The sequence below is a fragment of the Triticum aestivum genome, chromosome 1B (assembly GCF_018294505.1).
Source record: "Triticum aestivum cultivar Chinese Spring chromosome 1B, IWGSC CS RefSeq v2.1, whole genome shotgun sequence".
NCBI classification, from domain to species: domain Eukaryota; kingdom Viridiplantae; phylum Streptophyta; class Magnoliopsida; order Poales; family Poaceae; genus Triticum; species Triticum aestivum.
In genome coordinates, this window is record NC_057795.1 from 621,461,309 (window position 1) to 621,486,348 (window position 25,040).

A 25,040-nucleotide genomic window follows, 5' to 3' on the forward strand; every position below is an offset into this window, starting at 1 on the left:
CCCACGAGGCACGGGGCGCACCCAGGGGGGTAGGGCACGTCCCCACACTCGTGGCCAGGGTGTGGGCCCCCTCTGATACTTCTTCCACTCAATATTTATTATTAATTCCAAAAAAGACTTTCGTGGAGTTTCAGGACTTTTGGAACTGTGCAGAATAGGTCTCCAATTTTGCTCCTTTTCCAGCCCAGAATCCCAGCTATCAGCATTCTCCCTCTTCATGTAAACCTGTAAAATAAGAGAGAATAGCCATAAGTATTGCGACATAATGTGTAATATCAGTCCACAATGCAATACATATCGATATAAAAGCATGATGCAAAATGGACGTATCACGCCCCTGACCCTCGTGGGCACCCCGTAAGGCGGTTGTTGCTCTTCTTTTGCCGCAAGAAAGCTAATTTTCGGGAAAAAAATCGTGGCAAAGGTTTCAATCCAATCGGAGTTACGGATCTCGGGATATATAAGAAACGGTGAAAGGGCAAAATACCGAAACGCAGAAACAGAGAGAGACAGAGAGACAGATCCAATCTCGGAGGGGCTCTTGTTGGGGAACGTTGCAGAAAATTAAAAATTTTCCTACGGTTTCACCAAGATCCATCTATGAGTTCATCTAAGCAATGAGTCATGGGAGAGAGATTGCATCTACATACCACTTTGTAGATCGCGTGCGGAAGCGTTCAAGAGAACGGTGATGATGGAGTCGTACTCGCCGTGATTCAAATCACCGATGACCAAGTGTCGAACGGACAGCACCTCCGCGTTCAACACACGTACGGAGCGGATGACGTCTCCTCCTTCTTGATCCAGCAAGGGGGAAGGAGAGGTTGATGATGATCCAGCAGCACAACGGCGTGGTGGTGGATGTAGCAGAACTCCGACAGGGCTTCGCCAAGCTGCTGCGGGAGGAGGAAGAGGTGTAGCAGGGGGAGGGAGGCGCCAATGCACAGGGTGCGGCTGCCCTCCCCCTTGCCCTCCTTTATATAGGCCCCCAGGGGGCGGCCCTGGGAGATGCAATCTACCAAGGGGGGCGGCGGCCAGGGGGGTGGAGTGCCCCCCAAGGCAAGTGGTGCCCCCCCCCCCACCTAGGGTTTCCAACTCTAGGCGCAGGGGGCCCAAGGGGGGGCGCACCAGCCCACTAGGGGCTGGTTCCCCTCCCACTTCAGCCCACGGGGCCCTCCGGGATAGGTGGCCCCACCCGGTGAACCCCCGGGACCCTTCCGGTGGTCCCGGTACAATACCGGGTGACCCCGAAACTTTCCCGATGGTCGAAACAGCACTTCCTATATATAATTCTTTACCTCCGGACCATTCGGGAACTCCTCGTGACGTCCGGGATCTCATCTTGGACTCCTAACAACATTCGGTTTGCTGCATACTCATATTCATACAACCCTAGCGTCACCGCACCTTAAGTGTGTAGACCCTACGGGCGGGAGACATGCAGACATGACCGAGACGGCTCTCCGGTCAATAACCAACATCGGGATCTGGATACCCATGTTGGCTCCCACATACTCCTCGATGATCTCATCGGATGAACCACGATGCCGAGGATTCAAACAACCCCGTATACTATTCCCTTTGTCAGACGGTATGTTACTTGCCCAAGATTCAATCGTCGTATCCCAATACCTCGTTCAATCTCGTTACCGACAAGTCACTTTACTCGTACCATAATGCATGATCCCGTGACCATACACTTGGTCACTTTGAGCTCATTATGATGATGCACTACCGAGTGGGCCCAGTGATACCTCTCCGTTATACGGAGTGACAAATCCTAGTCTCGATCCGTGTCAACCCAACAGACACTTTTGGAGATACCTGTAGTGCACCTTTATAGTCAGCCAGTTACGTTGTGACGTTTGGTACACCCAAAGCACTCCTACGGCATCCGGGAGTTACACGATCTCATGGTCTAAGGAAGAGATACTTGACATTTGGAAAAGTTCTAGCAAAACGAACTACACGATCTTGTGCTATGCTTAGGATTGGGTCTTGTCCATCACATCATTCTCCTAATGATGTGATCCCGTTGTCAACGACATCTAATGTCCATAGTCAGGAAACCATGACTATCTGTTGACCAACGAGCTAGTCAACTAGGGGCTTACTAGGGACGTATTGTGGTCTATGTATTCACACGTGTATTATGATTTCCGGATAATACAATTATAGCATGAATAAAGACAATTATCATGAACAAGGAAATATAATAATAAACCTTTTATTATTGCCTCTAGGGCATATTTCCAACAGTCTCCCACTTGCACTAGAGTCAATAATCTAGTTACATTGTGATGAATCAAACACCCATAGAGTTCTGGTGTTGATCATGTTTTGCTCGCGAAAGAGGTTTAGTCAATGGATCTGCGACATTCAGATCCGTATGTACTTTGCAAATATCTATATCTCCATCTTGAACATTTTCACGGATGGAGTTGAAACGACGCTTGATGTGCCTGGTCTTCTTGTGAAACCTGGGCTCCTTGGCAAGGGCAATAGCTCCAGTGTTGTCACAGAAGAGTTTGATCGGCCCCGACGCATTGGGTATGACTCCTAGGTCGGTGATGAACTCCTTCACCCAAATTGTTTCATGCGCTGCCTCCGAGGCTGCCATGTATTCCGCTTCACATGTAGATCCTGCCACGACGCTCTGCTTGCAGCTGCACCAGCTTACTACCCCACCATTCAACATACACGTATCCGGTTTGTGACTTAGAGTCATCCAGATCTATGTCGAAGCTAGTGTCGACGTAACCCTTTACGACGAGCTCTTCGTCACCTCCATAAACAAGAAACATGTCCTTTGTCCTTTTCAGGTACTTCAGGATATTCTTGACCGCTGTCCAGTGTTCCTTGCCGGGATTACTTTGGTACCTTCCTACCAAACTTACGGCAAGGTTTACATCAGGTCTGGTACACAGCATGGCATACATAATAGATCCTATGGCTGAGGCATAGGGGATGACACTCATCTCATCTTTATCTTTTGCCGTGGTCGGGCATTGAGCCGAGCTCAATCTCACACCTTGCAATACACACAAGAACCCTTTCTTGGACTGATCCATTTTGAACTTCTTCAAAATCTTATCAAGGTATGTGCTTTGTGAAAGACCTATGAGGCGTCTTGATCTATCCCTATAGATTTTGATGCCTAATATGTAAGCAACTTCTCCAAGGTCCTTCATTGAAAAACACTTATTCAAGTAGGCCTTAATGCTGTCCAAGAATTCTATATCATTTCCCATCAAAAGTATGTCATCTACATATAATATGAGAAATGCTACAGAGCTCCCACTCACTTTCTTGTAAACGCAGGCTTCTCCGTAAGTCTGCATAAACCCAAACACTTTGATCATCTCATCAAAGCGAATATTCCAACTCCGAGATGCTTGCACCAGCCCATAAATGGATCGCTAGAGCTTGCACACTTTGTTAGCATTCTTAGGATCGACAAAACTTTCCGGCTGCATCATATACAGCTCTTCCTTAAGATAACAGTTAAGGAATGCCGTTTTGACGTCCATCTTCCATATCTCATAATCATACTATGCGGCAATTGCTAACATGATTCGGACGGACTTAAGATTCGCTACGGGAGAGAAAGTCTCATCATAGTCAATCCCTTGAACTTGCCGATAACCCTTAGCGACAAGTCGAGCTTTATAGATGGTGACATTACCATCCGCGTCCATCTTCTTCTTAAAGATCCATTTGTTTTCTATCGCTCGCCGATCATCGGGCAAGTCAGTCAAAGTCCATACTTTGTTTTCATACATGGATTCTATCTCGGATTGCATGGCTTCTAGCCATTTGTTGGAATCTGGGCCCGCCATCGATTCTTCATAGTTCGAAGGTTCACCGTTGTCTAACAACATGATTTCCAGGACAGGGTTGCCATACCACTGTGGTGTGGAACGTGTCCTAGTGGACCTACGAAGTTCAGTAGCAACTTGATCCGAAGTACCTTGATCATCATCGTTAATTTCCTCTCCAGTTGGTATAGGCACCACAGGAACATTTTCCTGAGCTGCACTACTTTCCGGTTCAAGAGGTAGTACTTCATCGAGTTATACTTTCCTCCCACTTACTCCTTTCGAGAGAAACTCCTTTTCCAGAAAGGATCCGTTCTTGGCAACAAAGATCTTGCCTTCGGATCTAAGGTAGAAGGTATACCCAATGGTTTCCTTAGGGTATCCTATGAAGACGCATTTTTCCGACTTGGGTTCGAGCTTTTCAGGTTGAAGTTTCTTGACATAAGCATCGCATCCCCAAACTTTTAGAAACGACATCTTAGATTTCTTCCCAAACCATAATTCATACGGTGTCATCTCAACGGATTTAGACGGTGCCCTATTTAAAGTGAATGTAGCTGTCTCTAGAGCGTATCCCCAAAATGATAGCGGTAAATCGGTAAGAGACATCATAGATCGCACCATATCCAATAGAGTGCGATTACAACGTTCAGACACACCGTTACGCTGAGGTGTTCCAGGCGGCGTGAGTTGTGAAACAATTCCACATTTTCTTAAGTGTGTACCAAATTCGTGACTTAAATATTCTCCTCCACGATCCGATCGTAAGAATTTTATCTTTTGGTCACGTTGATTCTCTACTTCATTCTGAAATTCCTTGAACTTTTCAAAGGTCTCAGACTTGTGTTTCATCAAGTAGACATACCCATATCTACTTAAGTCATCAGTGAGAGTGAGAACATAACGATATCCTCCGCGAGCCTCAATGCTCATTGGACCACACACATTAGTATGTATGATTTCCAATAAGTTGGTTGCTTGCTCCATTGTTCTGAAGAACGGAGTCTTGGTCATTTTGCCCATGAGTCATGGTTCGCATGTGTCAAATGATTCATAATCGAGAGACTCTGAAAGTCCATCAGCATGGAGCTTCTTCATGCGCTTGACACCAATGTGACCAAGGCGGCAGTGCCACAAGTATGTGGGACTATCGTTATCAACTTTACATCTTTTGGTATTCACACTATGAATATGTGTAACATTACGTTCGAGATTCATTAAGAATAAACCATTGACCATTGGGGCATGACCATAAAACATATCTCTCATATAAATAGAACAACCATTATTCTCGGATTTAAATGAGTAGCCATCTCACATCAAACGAGATCCAGATACAATGTTCATGCTCAAACTTGGCACTAAATAACAATTATTGAGGTTTACAACTAATCCCGTAGGTAAATGTAGAGGTAGCGTGCCGACGGTGATCACATCGACCTTGGAACCATTCCCGACGTGCATCGTCGCCTCGTCCTTCGCCAGTCTCCACTTATTTCGCAGCTCCTGCTGTGAGTTACAAATATGAGCAACAACACCGGTATCAAATACCCCCAGGAGTTACTACGAGTACTGGTAAGGTACACATCAATTACATGTATATCAAATATACCTTTAGTGTTGCCGGCCTTCTTGTCCGCTAAGTATTTGGGGCAGTTCCGCTTCCAGTGACCCTTCCCTTTGCAATAAAAGCACTCAGTTTCAGGCTTGGGTCCATTCTTTGACTTCTTCCCGGCAACTGGCTTACCGGGCGCGGCAACATCTTTGCCGTCCTTCTTGAAGTTCTTCTTACCCTTGCCCTTCTTGAACTTAGTGGTCTTATTGACCATCAACACTTCATGTTCTTTCTTGATTTCAACCTCTGCTGACTTCATCATTGAAAATACTTCAGGAATGGTCTTCACCATCCCCTGCATATTGTAGTTCAGCACAAAGCTCTTATAGCTCGGTGGGAGCGACTGAAGGATTCTGTCAATGACCGCCTCGTCCGGGAGGTTGATCTCCAGCTGGGACAGGCGGTTGTGCAACCCAGACATTTTGAGTATGTGCTCACAGACAGAACTATTTTCCTCCATCTTACAACTATAGAACTTGTCAGAGACTTCATATCTCTCGACCCGGGCATGAGCTTGAAAAACCATTTTCAGCTCCTCGAACATCTCATATGCTCCGTGTCGCTCAAAACGCTTTTGGAGCCCCGGTTCTAAGCTGTAAAGCATGCCGCACTGAACGAGGGAGTAATCATCAGCACGTGATTGCCAAGTGTTCATAACCTCTTGGTTCTCTGGGATGGGCGCTTCACCTAGCGGTGCGTCTAGGACATAACCTTTCTTGGCTGCTATGAGGATGATCCTCAGGTTCTGGACCCAGTCTGAATAGTTGCTGCCATCATCTTTCAGCTTGGTTTTCTCTAGGAACGCGTTGAAGTTCATGTTGACATGAGCGTTGGCCATTTGATCTACAAGACATATTTTGCAAAGACTTTAGACTAAGTTCATGATAATTAAGTTCATCTAATCAAATCATTTAATGAACTCCCACTCAGATTGACATCCCTCTAGTCATCTAAGTGTTACACGATCCGAGTCGACTATGCCGTGTCCGATCATCACGTGAGACGGACTAGTCATCATCGGTGAACATCTCCATGTTGATCGTATCTTCCATACGACTCATGTTCGACCTTTCGGTCTCTTGTGTTCCGAGGCCATGTCTGTACATGCTAGCCTCGTCAAGTTAACCCTAAGTGTTTTGCATGTGTAAAACTGTCTTACACCCGTTGTATGTGAACGTAAGGATCTATCACACCCGATCGTCACATGGTGCTTCGAAACGACGAACTTTAGCAACGGCACACAGTTAGGGGGAACACTTTCTTGAAATTATTATAAGGGATCATCTTATTTACTACCGTCGTTCTAAGTAAACCAGATGCATAAACATAATAAACATCACATGCAATTATATAATAGTGACATGATATGGCCAATATCATATAGCTCCTTTGATCTCCATCTTCGGGGCTCCATGATCATCTTCGTCACCGGCATGACACCATGATCTCCATCATCATGATCTCCATCATCGTGTCTTCATGAAGTTGTCACGCCAATGACTACTTCTACTTCTATGGCTAACGCGTTTAGCAATAAAGTAAAGTAATTTACATGGCGTTCTTCAATGACACGCAGGTCATACAAAAAATAAAGACAACTCCTATGGCTCCTACCGGTTGTCATACTCATCGACATGCAAGTCGTGATTCCTATTACAAGAACATGATCTCATACATCACAATATATCATTCATCATTCATCACAACTTCTGGCCATATCACATCACATGACAATTGCTGCAAAAACAAGTTAGACGTCCTCTAATTGTTGTTGCATCTTTTACGTGGCTGCAATTGGGTTCTAGCAAGAACGTTTTCTTACCTACGAATTGAAGTAAATATGCCCTAGAGGCAATAATAAAGTTATTATTTATTTCCTTATATCATGATAAATATTTATTATTCATGCTAGAATTGTATTAACCGGAAACATAATACATGTGTGAATACATAGACAAACATAGTGTCACTAGTATGCCTCTACTTGACTAGCTCGTTTATCAAAGATGGTTATGTTTCCTAGCCATGGACAAAAGAGTTGTCATTTGATTAACGGGATCACATCATTAGGAGAATGATGTGATTGACTTGACCCATTCCGTTAGCTTTAGCACTTGATCGTTTAGTATATTGCTACTGCTTTCTTCATGACTTATACATGTTCCTATGACTATGAGATTATGCAACTCCCGTTTACCGGAGGAACACTTTGTGTGCTACCAAATGTCACAACGTTACTGGGTGATTATAAAGGAGCTCTACAGGTGTCTCTGAAGGTACATGTTGGGTTGGCGTATTTCGAGATTAGGATTTTTCACTCCGATTGTTGGAGAGGTATCTCTGGGCCCTCTCGGTAATGCACATCACTTAAGCCTTGCAAGCATTGCAACTAATGAGTTAGTTGTGAGATGATGTATTACGGAACAAGTAAAGAGACTTGCCGGTAACGAGATTGAACTAGGTATTGGATACCGACGATCGAATCTCGGGCAAGTAACATACCGGTGACAAAGGGAACAACGTATGTTGTTATGCGGTTTGACCGATAAAGATCTTCGTAGAATATGTAGGAACCAATATGGACATCCAGGTTCCGCTATTGGTTATTGACCGAGAATAGTTCTAGGTCATGTCTACATAGTTCTCAAACCCGTAGGGTCCGCACGCTTAATGTTACGATGACAGTTTTATTATGAGTTTATAAGTTTTGATGTACCAAAGTTTGTTCGGAGTCCCGGATGTGATCACAGACATGACGAGGAGTCTCGAAATGGTTGAGACATAAAGATTGATATATTGGACGGATATATTTGGATACCGGAAAGGTTCCGGATGAGGTTGGGAATATACCGGAGCTCTGGGAGGTTACCGGAACCCCCCGGTAAGTATATGGGCCTTATTATGCCTTAGTGGAAAGGAGGGAGAAGGGGAAAAGGAGGGGGCGCCCCCCCAAGCCCAATCCGAATTGGGAGGGGGGCCGGCCCCCCCTTTCCTTCTTCCCTCCCCTCTCTTCCTTCCCTCTCCTACTCCTAATAGGAAGGGGGGGCCAAACCTACTTGGAGTAGGATTGCCCCCCCCCTAGGGCGCGCCTCCCCCCTTGGCCGGCCCCCTTTTCCTCTCCCCCTTTATATACGAGGGAGGGGGGCACCCCTAGGACACACAAGTTGATCTACGGATCGTTCCTTAGCCATGTGTGGTGCCCCCTCGACCATATTCCACCTCGGTCATATCGTCGCGGAGTTTAGGCGAAGCCCTGCGCCGGAAGAACATCATCATCGTCACCACGCTGTCGTGCTGACGGAACTCATCCCCGACGCTTTGCTGGATTGGAGCCCGGGGAACGTCATCGAGCTGAATGTGTGCTGAACACGGAGGTGCCATACGTTCGGTACTTGGATCGGTCGGATCATGAAGACGTACGACTACATCAACCGCGTTGTCATAACGCTTCCGCTTACGGTCTACGAGGGTACGTGGACAACACTCTCCCCTCTCGTTGCTATACCATCACCATGATCTTGCGTGTGCGTAGGATTTTTTTTGAAATTACTACGTTCCCTAACAGTGGCATCCGAGCCTAGGTTTTATGCGTAGATGTTATATGCACGAGTAGAACACAAGTGAGTTGTGGGCGATACAAGTCATACTGCTTACCAGCATGTCATACTTTGGTTTGGCGGTATTGTTGGATGAAGCGGCCTGGACCGACATTACGCGTACACTTACGCGAGACTGGTTCTACCGACGTGCTTTGCACACAGGTGGCTGGTGGGTGTCTGTTTCTCCAACTTTAGTTGAACCGAGTGTGGCTACGCCCGGTCCTTGCGAAGGTTAAAACAACACTAACTTGACGAACTATCGTTGTGATTTTGATGTGTAGGTAAGAACGGTTCTTGCTCAGCCCGTAGCAGCCACGTAAAACTTGCAACAACAAAGTAGAGGACGTCTAACTTTTTTTTGCAGGGCATGTTGTGATGTGATATGGTCAAGACGTGATGAGATATAAGTTATTGTATGAGATGATCATGTTTTGTTGAAGTTATCGGCAACTGGCAGAAGCCCTACGGTTGTCTCTTTGTTGCATAAGATGCAAGTGCCAAATAATTGCTTTACTTTATCGCTATGCGATAGCAATAGTTGCAAGAGCAATAGTTGGCGAGACGACCATGTGATGACACATTGATATAGATCAAGATGATGGAGATCATGGTGTCATGTCGGTGACGATAGAGATCATGACAGTACTTTGGAGATGGAGATCAAAGGCGCAAGATGATCATGGCCATATCATGTCACATATTTTGATTGCATATGATGTTTATCTGTTATACATCTTATTTTGCTTAGTTCGGCGGTAGCATTAAGATGATCTCTCACTAATTATCAAGAAGTGTTCTCCCTGAGTATGCACCATTGCGAAAGTTCTTCGTGCTGAGACACCACGTGATGATCGGGTGTGATAGGCTCTACATTCAAATACAAGGGGGCAAAACAGTTGCACACGCGGAATACTCAGGTTAAACTTGACGAGCCTAGCATATAACAGATATGGCCTCGGAACACGGAGACCGAAAGGTCGAGCGTGAATCATATAGTAGATATGATCAACATAGTGATGTTCACCATTGAAACTACTCCATCTCACGTGATGATCGGACATGGTTTAGTTGATTTGGATCACGTGATCACTTAGAAGATTAGAGGGATGTCTATCTAAGTTGGAGTTCTTAAGTAATATGATTAATTGAACTTTAATTTATCATGAACTTAGTCCTGCTGTATTTTGCAAATTATGTTGTAGATCTATAGCTCGCGTTGTTGCTTCCCTATGTTTTATATGTGTTCCTAGAGAAAACTAAGTTGAAAGATGTTAGTAGCAATGATGCGGATTCAGTCCGTGATCTGAGGATTATCCTCGTTGTTGCACAGAAAAATTATGTCCTTGATGCACCGCTAGGTGACAAACCTATTGCAGGAGCAGATGCAGACGTTATGAACATTTGGCTAGCTCAATGTGATGACTACTTGATAGTATTAGTGCACCATGCTTAACAGCTTAGAATCGGGACTTCAAAGATGTTTTTGAACGTCATGGACCATATGAGATGTTCCAGGAGTTGAAGTTAATATTTCAAGCAAATACCCGAGTTAAGAGATATGAAGTCTCCAACAAGTTCTATAGCTAAAAAGATGGAGGAGAATTGCTCAACTAGTGAGCAAGTGCTTAGATTGTCTGAGTACTAACAATCGCTTGAATCAAGTGGGAGTTAATCTTCCAGACAAGATAGTGATTGGCAGAGTTCTCTAGTCACCATCACCAAGTTACTGGAACTTCGTGATGAACTATAATGCAAGGGATGACGAAAATGATTCCCGAGCTCTTCGTGATGCTGAAATCGACGAAGGTAGAAATCAATAAAAGAGCATCAAGTGTTGATGATTGACAAGATCACTAGTTTCAAGAAAAGGGCGAAGGGAAAGAAAGGGGAACTTCAAGTAGAATGACAAGCAAGTTGTCACTCCCATAAAGAAGCCCAAAGCTGAACCAAAGCCTGAAACTAAGTGCTTCTACTGCAAAGGAAATGGTCACTGGAAGCGGAAATGCCCTGAATATTTGGTGGATAAGAAGGATGGCAAAGTGAACAAGGGTATATTTGATATACATGTTATTGATGTGTACCTTACTAGTGTTTATCGTAGCTCCTGAGTATTTGATACTTGCTCGGTTGCTAAGATTAGTAACTCGAAACAGGAGTTACAGAATAAACAAAAACTAGTTGAGGGTGAAGTGATGATGTGTGTTGGAAGTGGTTCCAAGATTGATATGATCATCATCGCACACTCCCTATACTTTCAGGATTAGTGTTAAACCTAAATAAATGTTATTTGGCATTTGCGTTGAGCATAAATATGATTTGATCATGTTTATTGCAATACGGTTAATCATTTAAAGTCAGAGAATAATTGTTGTTCTGTTTACATGAATAAAACCTTTGATGGTCATACACCCAATGAAAATAGTTTATTGGATCTCGATCATAGTGATACACATAATCATAATATTGATGCCAAAAGATGCAAAGTTAATAATGATAGTGCAACTTGTTTGTGGCACTGCCGTTTAGGTCATATCGGTGTAAAGCGCATGAAAAAACTCCATAAAGATGGATTTTTTGAATCATTTGATTATGAATCATTTGATGCTTGCGAACCGTGCCTTATGGGCAAGATGACTAAAACTCCATTCTCCAGAACAATGTACGAGCTAGTGACTTATTGGAAATAATACATACTGATGTATGCGGTCCAATGAGTATTGATGCTCGTGGCGGATATCATTATTTTCTGACCTTCACAAGATGATTTGAGCAGATATGAGTGTATCTAATTGATGAAACATAAGTTTGAAATAGTTGAAAGGTTCAAAGAATTTCAGAGTGAAGTGGAAAATCATCGTAACAATAAAATAAAGTTTCTGCGATCTGATCGTGGAGATGAATATTTGAGTTACGAGTTTGGTCTTCATATAAAACAATGTGGAATAGTTTCACAGTTCACACCACCTAGAACACTATAGCGTTATGGTGTGTCCGGAAGTCGTAACCGCACTTTATTGGATATTGTGCAATCTATGATATCTCTTATCAATTTACCACTATTGTTTTGGGGTTATGCATTAGAGACAGTTGCATTCACTTTAAATAGGGCACCATCAAAATCCGTTGAGACGACGCCTTATGAACGGTGGTTTGGCAAGAAACAAAAGTTTTCGTTTCTTAAAGTTTGGGGCTGCGATGCTTATGTGAAAAAGTTTCAACCTGATAAGCTCAAACCCAAATCGGAGAAGTGTGTCTTCATAGAATACCCAAAGGAAACTGTTGGGTACACCTTCTATCACAGATCCGAAAGCAAGATTCGTTGCTAAGATGGATCCTTTCTAGAGAAGGAGTTTCTCTCGAAAGAAGTGAGTGGGAAGAAAGTAGAGCTTGATAAGGTAATTGTACCTTCTCCCGAATTGGAAAGTAGTTCATCACAGAAATCAGTTCCAGTGACCACTACACCAATTAGTGAGGAAGATAATGATATTGATCATGAAACTTCAGATCAAGTTACTACCGAACCTCGTAGGTCTTCCAGAGTAAGATCCGCACCAGAGTGGTGCGGTAATCATGTTCTGGAAGTCGTGTTACTAGACCATGATGAACCTACGAACTATGAGGAAGCAATGATGAGCCCAGATTCCGTGAAATGGCTTGAAACCATAAAATCTGAGATATGATCCATGTATGAGAACAAAGTATGGACTTTGATTGACTTGCTCAATGATCAGCAAGCCATGTTAAATAAATGGATCTTCAAGAGGAAGACGGACACTGATAGTAGTGTTACTATCTACTAAGCTCGACTTGTTGCGAAAGGTTTTCAACAAGTTCAAGGTGTTGAATAAGATGAGATTTTCTCACTCGTATCGATGCTTAAGTCTGTTTGAATCATGTTAGCAATTGCCACATTTTATGAAATCTGGCAAATGGATGTCAAAACTGCATTCCTTAATGGATTTTTTACAGAAGAGTTGTATATGATGCAACCAGAAGGTTTTGTTAATCCTAAAGGTGCTAACAAAATGTGCAAGCTCCAGCGATCCATCAATGGACTGGTGCAAGCATCTCGGAGTTGGAATATACGCTTTGATGAGTTGATCAAAGCATATGGTTTTATACAGACTTTTGGAAAGGCATGTATTTACAAGAAAGTGAGTGGGAGCACTACAGCCTTTCTGATAAGTATATGTGAATGACATATTATTAATTGGAAATGATGTAGAATTTTCTGGAAAGCATAAAGGAGTGTTTGAAGGAGTTTTTCAAAGAAAGACCTCGGTGAAGCTGCTTACACATTGAGCATCAAGATCTATATAGATAGATCAAGATGCTTGATAAAGATTTTTTCAATGAGTACATACCTTGATAAGATTTTGAAGTAGTTCAAAATGGAATAGTCAAAGAAGGAGTTCTTGCCTGTGTTGCAAGGTGTGAAATTGAGTAAGACTCAAGACCCGACCATAGCATGAAATAGAAAGAGAATGAAAAGTCATACCCTATGCCTCAGTCATAGGTTCTATAAAGTATGCTATGTTGTGAACCAGACTTATTGTATACCTAGCTCTGAGTTTGGCAAAGGAATATAATTTTGATCTAATAGTAGATCACTGGACAGCGGTCAAGAATATCCTTAGTGAGGACTAAGGAGATGTTCCTCGATTATAAAGGTGATAAAAGAGTTCGTCGTAAAAGTTACATCGATGCAAACTTTTTCACTGATCCAGATGACTCTAAGTCGCAATCTGGATACATATTGAAAGTGGGAGCAATTAGCTAGAGTAGCTCCGTGCAGAGCATTGTAGACATAGAATATTTGCAAAATACATACGGCTCTGTATGTGACAGACCTGTTGACTAAACTTCTCTCACGAGCAAAACATGATCATACCTTAGTACTCTTTGGGTGTTAATCACATAGCAATGTGAACTAGATTGTTGACTCTAGTAAACCCTTTGGGTGTTGGTCAAATGACGATGTGAACTATGGGTGTTAATCATATACAGATATGAATATTGATGTTAAATCACATAATGATGTGAACTAGATTCTTGACTCTAGTGCAAGTGGGAGACTGAAGGAAATATGCCCTAGAGGCAATAATAAAGTTATTATTCATTTCCTTATATCATGATAAATGTTTATTATTCATGCTAGAATTGTATTAACCGGAAACATAATACATGTGTGAATACATAGACAAACATAGTGTCACTAGTATGCCTCTACTTGACTAGCTCGTTTATCAAAGATGGTTATGTTTCCTAGCCATGGACAAAAGAGTTGTCATTTGATTAACGGGATCACATCATTAGGAGAATGATGTGATTGACTTGACCCATTCCGTTAGCTTTAGCACTTGATCGTTTAGTATATTGCTACTGCTTTCTTCATGACTTATACATGTTCCTATGACTATGAGATTATGCAACTCCCGTTTACCGGAGGAACACTTTGTGTGCTACCAAACGTCACAACGTTACTGGGTGATTATAAAGGAGCTCTATAGGTGTCTCCGAAGGTACATGTTGGGTTGGCGTATTTTGAGATTAGGATTTTTCACTCCGATTGTCGGAGAGGTATCTCTGGGCCCTCTCGGTAATGCACATCACTTAAGCCTTGCAAGCATTGCAACTAATGAGTTAGTTGTGAGATGATGTATTACTGAACGAGTAAAGAGACTTGCCGGTAACGAGATTGAACTAGGTATTGGATACCGATGATCGAATCTCGGGCAAGTAACATACCGGTGACAAAGGGAACAACGTATGTTGTCATGCGGTTTGACCGATAAAGATCTTCATAGAATATGTAGGAACCAATATGGACATCCAGGTTCCGCTATTGGTTATTGACCGAGAATAGTTCTAGGTCATGTCTACATAGTTCTCGAACCCGTAGGGTCTGCACGCTTAACGTTACGATGACAGTTTTATTATGAGTTTATAAGTTTTGATGTACCGAAGTTTGTTCGGAGTCCCGGATGTGATCACGGACATGATGAGGAGTCTCAAAATGGTCGAGACATAAAGATTGATATATTTGACGGGTATATTTGGATACCGGAAAGGTTCCGGATGAGATTGGGAATGTAGCGGAGCTCTGGGAGGTTACCGGAACCCCCCGGTAAGTATATGGGCCTTATTGGGCCTTAGTGGAAAGGAGGGAGAAGGGGCAAAGGAGGGGGCGCCCCCCCCAAGCCCAATCCGAATTGGGAGGGCGGCCGGGCCCCCCTTTCCTTCTTCCCTCCCCTCTCTTCCTTCCCTCTCCTACTCCTAATAGGAAAGGGGGGGGGCAAACCTACTTGGAGTAGGATCCCCCCCCCCTAGGGCGCGCCTCCCCCCTTGGCCGGCCCCCTCCTCCTCTCCCCCTTTATATACGGGGGAGGGGGCACCCCTAGGACACACAAGTTGATCTACGGATCATTCCTTAGCCGTGTGCGGTGCCCCCCTCCACCATATTCCACCTCGGTCATATCGTCGTGGAGTTTAGGCGAAGCCCTGCGCCGGAAGAACATCATCATCGTCACCACGCCGTCGTGCTGACGGAACTCATCCCCGACGCTTTGCTGGATTGGAGCCCGGGGAACGTCATCGAGCTGAACGTGTGCTGAACACGGTGGTGCCGTACGTTCGGTACTTGGATCGGTCGGATCGTGAAGATGTACGACTACATCAACCGCGTTGTCATAACGCTTCCGCTTACATTCTACGAGGGTACGTGGACAACACTCTCCCCTCTCGTTGCTATACCATCACCATGATCTTGCGTGTGCGTAGGAATTTTTTTGAAATTACTACGTTCCCTAACATGAATAACCACAACGTGATTTTGTCAACTTCTATTTACCCTTCATAAGGACCCTTTTCGTCGAATCCGCTCCAACTAAAGTGGGAGAGACAGACACCCGCTAGCCACCTTATGCAACTAGTGCATGTCAGTCGATGGAACCTGTCTCACGTAAGCGTATGTGTAAGGTCGGTTCGGGCCGCTTCATCCCACAATACCCCTGAAGCAAGAAAAGACTAGTAGCGGCAAGCAAGTTGACAAGATATACGCCCACAACAAATTTGTGTTCTACTCGTGCAATAGAGAACTACGCATAGACCTAGCTCATGATGCCACTGTTGGGGAACGTTGCAGAAAATTAAAATTTTTCCTACGGTTTCACCAAGATCCATCTATGAGTTCATCTAAGCAATGAGTCATGGGAGAGAGATTGAATCTACATACCACTTTGTAGATCACGTGCGGAAGCGTTCAAGAGAACGGTAATGATGGAGTCGTACTCGCCGTGATTCAAATCACCGATGACCAAGTGTCGAACGGACAGCACCTCCGTGTTCAACACACGTACGGAGCGGATGACGTCTCCTCCTTCTTGATCCAGCAAGGGGGAAGAAGAGGTTGATGATGATCCAGCAGCACAACGGCGTGGTGGTGGATGCAGCAGAACTCCGGCAGGGCTTCGCCAAGCTGCTGCGGGAGGAGGAAGAGGTGTAGCAGGGGGAGGGAGGCGCCAATGCATAGGATGCGGCTGCCCTCCCCCTCGCCCTCCTTTATATAGGCCCCCAGGGGGGGCGCCGGCCCTGGGAGATGCAATCTCCCAAGGGGGGCGGCGGCCAGGGGGGGTGGAGTGCCCCTCAAGGCAAGTGGTGCGCCCCCCCCCCCCCCCACCTAGGGTTTCCAACACTAGGCGCAGGGGGGCCCAAGGGGAGGCGCACCAGCCCACTAGGGGCTGGTTCCCCTCCCACTTCATCCCACGGGGCCCTCCGGGATAGGTGGCCCCACCCGGTGGACCCCCGGGACCCTTCCGGTGGTCCCGGTACAATACCGGGTGACCCCGAAACCTTCCCGATGGCCGAAACAACACTTCCTATATATAATTCTTTACCTCCGGACCATTCCGGAACTCCTCGTGACGTCTGGGATCTCATCCGGGACTCCGAACAACATTCAGTTTGCTGCATACTCATATTCATACAACCCTAGCGTCACCGAACCTTAAGTGTGTAGACCCTACGGGTTCGGGAGACATGCAGACATGACCGAGATGGCTCTCCGGTCAATAACCAACAGCGGGATCTGGATACCCATGTTGGCTCCCACATACTCCTCGATGATCTCATCGGATGAACCACGATGTCGAGGATTCAAACAACCCCGTATACTATTCCCTTCGTCAGACGGTATGTTACTTGCCCGAGATTCGATGGTCGGTATCCCAATACCTCGTTCAATCTCGTTACCGGCAAGTCACTTTACTCGTACCATAATGTATGATCCCGTGACCAGACACTTGGTCACTTTGAGCTCATTATGATGATGCACTACCGAGTGGGCCCAGTGATACCTCTCCGTTATATGGAGTGACAAATCCCAGTCTCGATCCGTGTCAACCCAACAGACACTTTCGGAGATACCTGTAGTGCACCTTTATAGTCACCCAGTTACGTTGTGACATTTGGTACACCCAAAGCACTCCTACGGCATCCGGGAGTTACACGATCTCATGGTCTAAGGAAGAGATACTTGACATTTGGAAAAGCTCTAGCAAAACGAACTACACGATCTTGTGCTATGCTTAGGATTGGGTCTTGTCCATCACATTATTCTCCTAATGATGTGATCCCGTTGTCAACGACATCTAATGTCCATAGTCAAGAAACCATGACTATCTGTTGACCAACGAGCTAGTCAACTAGAGGCTTACTAGGGATGTATTGTGGTCTATGTATTCACACGTGTATTATGATTTCCGGATAATACAATTGTAGCATGAATAAAGACAATTATCATGAACAAGGAAATATAATAATAAACCTTTTATTATTGCCTCTAGGGAATATTTCCAACAGCTCTCGCCCCTCCCACGCCATGGAGACCATGGAACAGAGGGGAAACCCTTCTCCCATCTAGGGAGAAGGTCAAGGAAGAAGAAGAAGAAGGTGGGCTCTCTCCCCCTCGCTTCCGGTGGCGCCGGAGTGCCACCGGGGCCATCATCATCACCGTGATCTACACCAACAACTTCACCGCCTTCATCACCAACTCTTCCCTCCTCTATGCAGCGGTGTAGCCCCTCTTTTATCCGTTGTAATCTCTACTTAAACATGGTGCTCAATGCTATATATTATTTCCCAATGATGTATGGCTATCCTATGATGTTTGAGTAGATCCGTTTTGTCCTATGGGTTAATTGATGATCGTGATTGGTTTGAGTTGCATGTTTTATTATTGGTGTTGTCCTATGGTGCTCTCCGTGTCGTGCAAGCGTGAGGGATTCCCACTGTAGGGTGTTGCAATACGTTCATGATTCGCTTATAGTGGGTTGCTTGAGTGACAGAAGCATAAACCCGAGTAAGGGGTTGTTGCGTATGGGATAAAGAGGACTGATGCTTTAATGCTATGGTTGGGTTTTACCTTAATGATCTTTAGTAGTTGCGGATGCTTGCTAGAGTTCCAATCATAAGTGCTTATGATCCAAGAAGAGAAAGTATGTTAGCTTATGCTTCTCCCTCAAATAAAATTGCAATAGTGATTACTGGTCTAGTTATCGATTGCCTAGGGACAAATAACTTTCTCGTGACAAAAAGCTCTCTACTAAAACTAACTTAGTTGTGTCTTCATCTAAACATCCCCTACTTTTTATTTACGTGCTCTTTATTATCTTGCAAACCTATCCTATCACACCTGCAAAGTACTTCTAGTTTCATACTTGTTCTAGGTAAAGCAAACATCAAGCGTGCTTAGAGTTGTATTGGTGGTCGATAGAACTTGAGGAAATATTTGTTCTACCTTTAGGTACTCATTGGGTTCGACACTCTTACTTATTGAAAGAGGCTACAATTGATCCCCTATACTTGTGGGTTATCAGGCCTGATGGCCGCCGTTGTACTGGCCGCCTCCTTGCGGGCCAATAGGGCGACCCCCGGAGCGGACGTCGGTTGTGGTGTCGGCGAAGGTGCACCCCCTTCCATGGCCGTCACCTTGCCGCGCCACGGCGTTAGCGGAGGTGGAGAACTCGGGGGCGAAGGTGTTCTGCTCCTTGAGGGATTCACAGGAGAGGAGCATGGAATAGAAGTCCGACAGGCTGAGGTTTTCAGCGCCGGCGGCAGCCAATACCATGAGAGAGTGCTGGAGGGACTCGTATCGAGGTCCGAGATCGGCGACGATGTAGTCGATCACCTCAGCATCGGAGAGAGGCGACCCCACTTGGGCCATGGCATCCACAAAACCCTTCATCTTGTGAAAGTAGGCGGCGGCGGTGAGGTCGTTCTTCTTCAGCGTCGAGAGTTGACGCCGCATATGGCGCACCCCTTCCCTTTTCTGCGCCGAGAACATGGACTCGAGGCACGCCCACATAGAGGACGCGGTGGAGTGGCCAACGACATGGCCGAGGATCTCCTCCGTCATGGAACCGACGAGGATGCTGAGGACACGCAGATCCATGTAGAACCACAAGGCGTACTCCGGGTTGGGCTTGGTCACGGCCTTGGCACCGTCTCCTTCGGTGACCGTGGCCGGAGGTGCTCCGTAGGAGCCGTCGAGGAAGCCGTACCATCCCTGGCCGACGATTGTGGGGACGACCTACATCTTCCAGAGAAGAAAATTGGTGCGATCTAGATGCATCGTGATGGTCTTGATGTGGTGGCCGGTAGGGGCGGAGATGATGGCGCCGGCGGGGTGGATAGTGCGGAGGGTTGGGACAAGGTGCTGGTGGAAGCGGAGAGCTGCAACGCGGCGGAGGAGGCCATCGCGTCGGAGTGCTACGGCGGCGGCACGCGGGCGGCGGCGACAGCAGGAAAGATGGCGGCGGCGGCGGAAGTGCGCGGGCAGAAACCCTAGGTCGGGTCAACCTGCTCTGTATACCAAGTTAAAAGGAATTATTTGCCGTGGTTAGCCCCAACCGGCTGGCATATCTTTATATTGATAGATCAACTTGTACAACAAGGAAATACAACGGGTATACAACACGTACACGTATACACAGAGAATACAACTCTAACAGCCAGCAGACGTGGACACGGATGCGCTGGCCACTGACTCGTCGATCTCCTCCGCACACCCGTTTTCTTTCTCTGTCTGCATGGCGCGGCTACATGGGCGTCAACGGCGGATGGAGCGGTCGTAGGCACTGGAGGGACGGTATGACGCGGCGTCGTCCATGCCGGTGTCGCCGTGCTCCCCTCCGTTCTGGCCTGGAGCAACTCGCCACTCCTTCACGGGCTGGCTTGGAGCGGAGAGTTGCTGAACCACGTGCCGGATTGGGGCTACAACTTGCTCCGTCGGCCCAGGGAAGGGAGGTGGAGCCGCAGCGAGCTGCCTCGCCCGTATCCACCGGGCTCGGCGGGCCACCATGCCGATTTTTATGCCGGAGAACTGCTCTTCCTGCCCGTTGGATGACATCGAAATGATGGAGAAAATTGTGAAGGAGGAGAAAGGGGAGCGGGGAGGGGTGTGGTTCTTGCCCGGTGTCTGTCATCCTTTAAATAGAGGACGGACGAGAGGAGCTCGGCCGAAATTGTGTTTAATGCCGGCCCGCTCCTAAACAGACGTGTGGCCGAAATAGGTTTTTCGGCTTCCACACGGGGTTAATGGAGACCTATGAATGCAGCGATGAGGCGTGTTCAGCCGGGCGTGCAGCGGGCGGCGCCCTCAGTCGGCGCGCCGCTTCAATGGTGGAGGCAATGAGAGGTCGTGTCCGCCCTGAGCCGTCTTTAATGCGGAGCAGGACTCTCTATAGCGACATGAATGCGGGCAGCTGACGCCAGACGGGAGCACGCGCCCGGGGGGGGGGGGGGGGGGGGCAGGGCGGTCAGAAACGGATTTGGAAGCTATCCGGACTCCCGTAACCCTTTCCTACTTTTGTCTCGGGTTTATGGGAGAAATCGCGTTCGGACCGTCCAGCGGACTGATACAAATCGGCGCTAGATGACTTTCACGGTCCGAACAGCGTCGGTTGCGGGGTATTTACGTGATCCAAAGCATTACGACCGGGCACCGCGTGCCGAGGCCCGCTGCGGGTCTAGTTAAAGTTGTACTAGCCAAAAAAAAGGTTGTACTAGGCGGTTACTCGGCATTGCGGTGGATCGATTGAAACCGTTCCTATCTCGATCGGGTCCTCTCCAAAACGACGAAAGACTCGAGATATATCTGGCCGGCGGCGGTGCGCTCCAATCCCGCAATCCCTCATGGTACGTAAGATGCAGCCGCGCGCGTTCTTCATTAATCAATCCGTACGTGCGTGCATCTTTTTGTTTTTGTTGTGCGCAATTCACACAATTTTTCTCCGAACGATCTCTCTTGGTTTGCCCTAATTTTCCCGTGTCGTTTTAGCAGAAAAAACTCTCCAATGACAGGATCAGCGCGCTCCCTGACGACGTCCTCCTCACCACCCTCCAATTCGTCGACCTGCGCACGGCCGTCAGCACCGGCGCCCTCGCGAGACGATGGAGGCACCTCCCTCGTCTGCTTTCCAGCCTCGCCATCGATGTGGCCACCTTGGTACCCCATCCCAAGGGTTTCTCCCCACCCCATCACACGGTGGACTGTATAATGAAGAGCTACACTGATTCCGCGAGGTGGTTTCTGGCTGAAGAACGGAGCATCAAGAGCCTGTGCCTAGCCTTCTACCTGATCGACCCTTACCTGCTCACCATCGGCGACGCCGTTCTCAAGAGCCTGTGCCGAGCGTCTCGAGTTCACCATCCGGACGGAGCTGCCTGCTGCCATGGTCAACTACGAGCAGCGTGCTCTACTCGGTCGACGCTTCATGTCATTCCTTGGTGCTTGTCCTGTGGTTTTCAGCTGGGTAACCAGCCTCACCCTGCAGAATCTGCGATTCACTGCCTCAGACTTCCTGGCCCTCCTCCACACCTGCAGCCGACTCCAGCTCCTTTCCTTGGCCCACTGTGGCTCTCGCACCGACTCGATCCTATCGGTAGACGCTCCCGACTCTTCACTTCTTGCTCTGGAAATTCGTGCTTGCTTCTACCACACAGTCGACCTGATCAGGGTTCCAAAACTTGAGCGGCTTCTTTGTGACCTCGATAATATGGCCGGGAGCTTTCCCACCCTGCGGTTTGGCTATGTTCCTTGTCTTCATGACATCAAACTCTCGATCATACATCTGTCTCACTACTACCAAAATCCAAGACAACTCTCACCCGCATTTAATAACCTGAGAGATATTTATCTTGGACGTTTGGGTATGTTTGGAATGCCATGGACTATTTTTGTCCTAGAAGCCGCGCCTCTCCTCAAGAAGCTCTCTATGGAGGTACGTGGTACTATCTTCTCTTCGCTAAAATTTTGGACACCCGCAAAAGTATCCCCAACATACAAATTACACGGTATCTACTTTATATAGTACTATATATATGAAATGAAAAATTGGCTACTAAATTTTTATGTATATTATGAAAGCATGTTCTTGATAAATCTAACAGTTTTCACCTAAGAATTTAAAAAGGTATTTTAGTGTTAATCAATAGTCAAAAGCTACACATTTAAAGTACATGTGTGCATTCTTAGGTGCCACATTTATCATGGAGAAGCTGTGTTTCGGTCTTTCTGAGTATATTTTTTTGCATGAAGCTATGTCTGTCTTCCTTCGCCGCTATGGGCCCCTCCGAGACCAATGTATCCGGTGAAACACCTAAATTTGAACAGTACAACTTGAGTCTGCTGGAGATGAGCGGATATGGACTTTGTAAAAACAGGCAGGTGCTGCAATACATCAGACTCATCAGGCACCGTGCCGTCTGTTTGAAGAGAATTCACTTCCATGAACAATGCCGATACACAAACTGCAAGGGTGCCCGATGCATATGTCAAGTCAATGAAGCACAAAGGAATCTATTAAACCAGGCACTCACTCTAGGATTTTCATCACCCATTGAGATAACCATTGGTCAGATGTTGGATGACATCAGTTCGTGACAGGATTTTGCTAGTGCCTAGTCTATGCACTTGTTCTGGTGGCTTTCTTTTGATGGCGTTGAATCATGGTTTAGTTATTAGTGTAGGTCCCCTTATGTAAACAAACCCCTTCGATTTTCCATCCAAGTTTGCACTGAAACACGGTGTAAGTTTGCAAACTTCTACAGTACTCCCTCCATCCCGAATTATTTGTCGCAGAAATGAATCAAAATGAATGTATCTAGAACTAAAAATATGTCTAGATACATCAATTTCTATGATAAGTAATTCGGGATAGAGGAAGTATTATTTGGTAGGTAGAATGCGACCTGCGATAGTATAATGTTGTGCTAACCAGATCAACCATGTAAGAGCATCTCCAGTGGCTCATCCATACTTGGTCCTCTTTATCTCCATATAGAACATCATCTAAAATTATTCTTTTTAGAGGTTCCCAGTTTTTTAGTGGAACATGTATATTCAGGACGTCTATATTCCCCTCCTATATTTTCATAGTATCTTACAACTACCGTTTAACATTATTTTTTTCAGCGGCCCTATTTTAACTTTCAAGAAGCCCAGAAATCCAGTGTTGCCCATCTGTGACTTTTCCATCTGTGAGTTATCAATCTATACAAGAAAAGGCATGACGAAATTCGGCACAAGCAATTCGATACCAACTCATATAACATTAATTATGCAGTACAAGCAAACATGCAGTCAACAATTTTAGCAGAATCAAACATGTCGTGGTTCTAAGTCTGACAGTAGAATGGGGGGTAGGTATGGAGAGGCAAGATCCTAACTATGGAGCAGTTGTACACACGAGTGTTTTACGAGTTCAAGCCCTTCTCGGAGGAAGTAACAGCCCTACGTCTCGGAGCCCGGAGGCAGTCGACTGGATTACATGTGTGAAAGGTACAAGGGTGCGAACCCTTCTACCAGTGGAGGGGGGTGGCTTATATAGAGGACGCCAGGACCCCAGCCAGCCCACGTAGCGGAGGGTTAAAGTACATTAAGGCCAGACGTTACTGGTAACGCCTTACATAAAGTGTCATCATGGCCATAAAGACTACTTAAATACAGACCATTTGGATACAGACTAGATCTTGAACTCCTGATGGTCGAGTGAGTCTTCATGGTCGTGTGTCTTCAGGTTCGTCGAGTGTCTTCTAGCCGGTCAAGGGAATCCCTCTTGGTCGACTGGAAGACGGCTTCTTCTAAGAGATGCCCTTGGGAGGGTACCTTGGATAGGTCCGTAACCCTACCCTAGGTACATGACTTCATCAGTAGCCCCCGAATGGATCGAAGTTTGAGTGAGGACGGAGTTGGCAATCTTCCCGACCTGCTTTATGGTACTGTAAAGATGTTTTTGCTCTGGATCAATGACTTTCAAGTGAGGGTGTCAACTTTCGTTCAGTCGCCTTGATCCATTCTTTATATCTGTCGAGTGAACTTTATGAACTTGGAGATTTCCGAGCGGCGGATCGCAGGAGATCTTCCGTCTGACAAGTTGCCCTATGGTTAGCGGATTTAGTGGGATCCGAATTTTGGGAAGCGCGCAAAGCGGAGAAGGCCGCGGTACTCGGATGGGATAAGGCAGGGACGCCTCGATTCCCGCGCCGCCTTTTTCGCCACGTATCGCGTGCGCGACTGTTTCAGGATTTGACAGGATTGCCTGGGCCTACCCGTCAGCCACTCGGAAGTGACCCCATATAAGGAACCAGGCGGAGGTTTTCCGAACAGTGCTTCCTCATTTTCTCCTCCCTCGTCTCCAGATTCATCTGCTGCGCTCGCCAACTGCCCAGCACCGCTGCTCCGTTCCAGCTTCGTTGGCGACAATGGTGAAGGAGAAGACGGCGGCTTTGGAGCGGGCGAAAAAGGCGACGGCGCAAGCGAAGGGGAGAGCACCCAGTCGGGGTGGATCCTCATCGCGGTCTCGCCTGCCGCAGGGTTGGATCCAAGGGGATTGGATCCGCTCGACCATCACCCAGAAGGACCTCGACGACCTAGCCAATGAGGGGCTGATCGAGCACGGAGCAGCGAGGCTTCCGGGGGCGGAGTGGCAACCGCAACCTCAGGAGGGT

At 46.5% G+C, this 25,040-nt stretch overlaps 1 protein-coding gene across 1 annotated transcript; it reads left to right on the forward strand.

Moving 5' to 3' along the window:
* Positions 1–21,110: 21,110 nt before the first annotated feature.
* Positions 21,111–22,359, forward strand: LOC123097333 (putative F-box/LRR-repeat protein At3g44080). The gene is made up of 2 exons (XM_044519037.1): positions 21,111–21,227; positions 21,373–22,359. Exons 1-2 carry the CDS (start codon positions 21,225–21,227, stop codon positions 22,060–22,062), a joined length of 693 nt encoding a protein of 230 aa, XP_044374972.1. The 5' UTR covers positions 21,111–21,224; the 3' UTR covers positions 22,063–22,359.
* Positions 22,360–25,040: the final 2,681 nt, after the last annotated feature.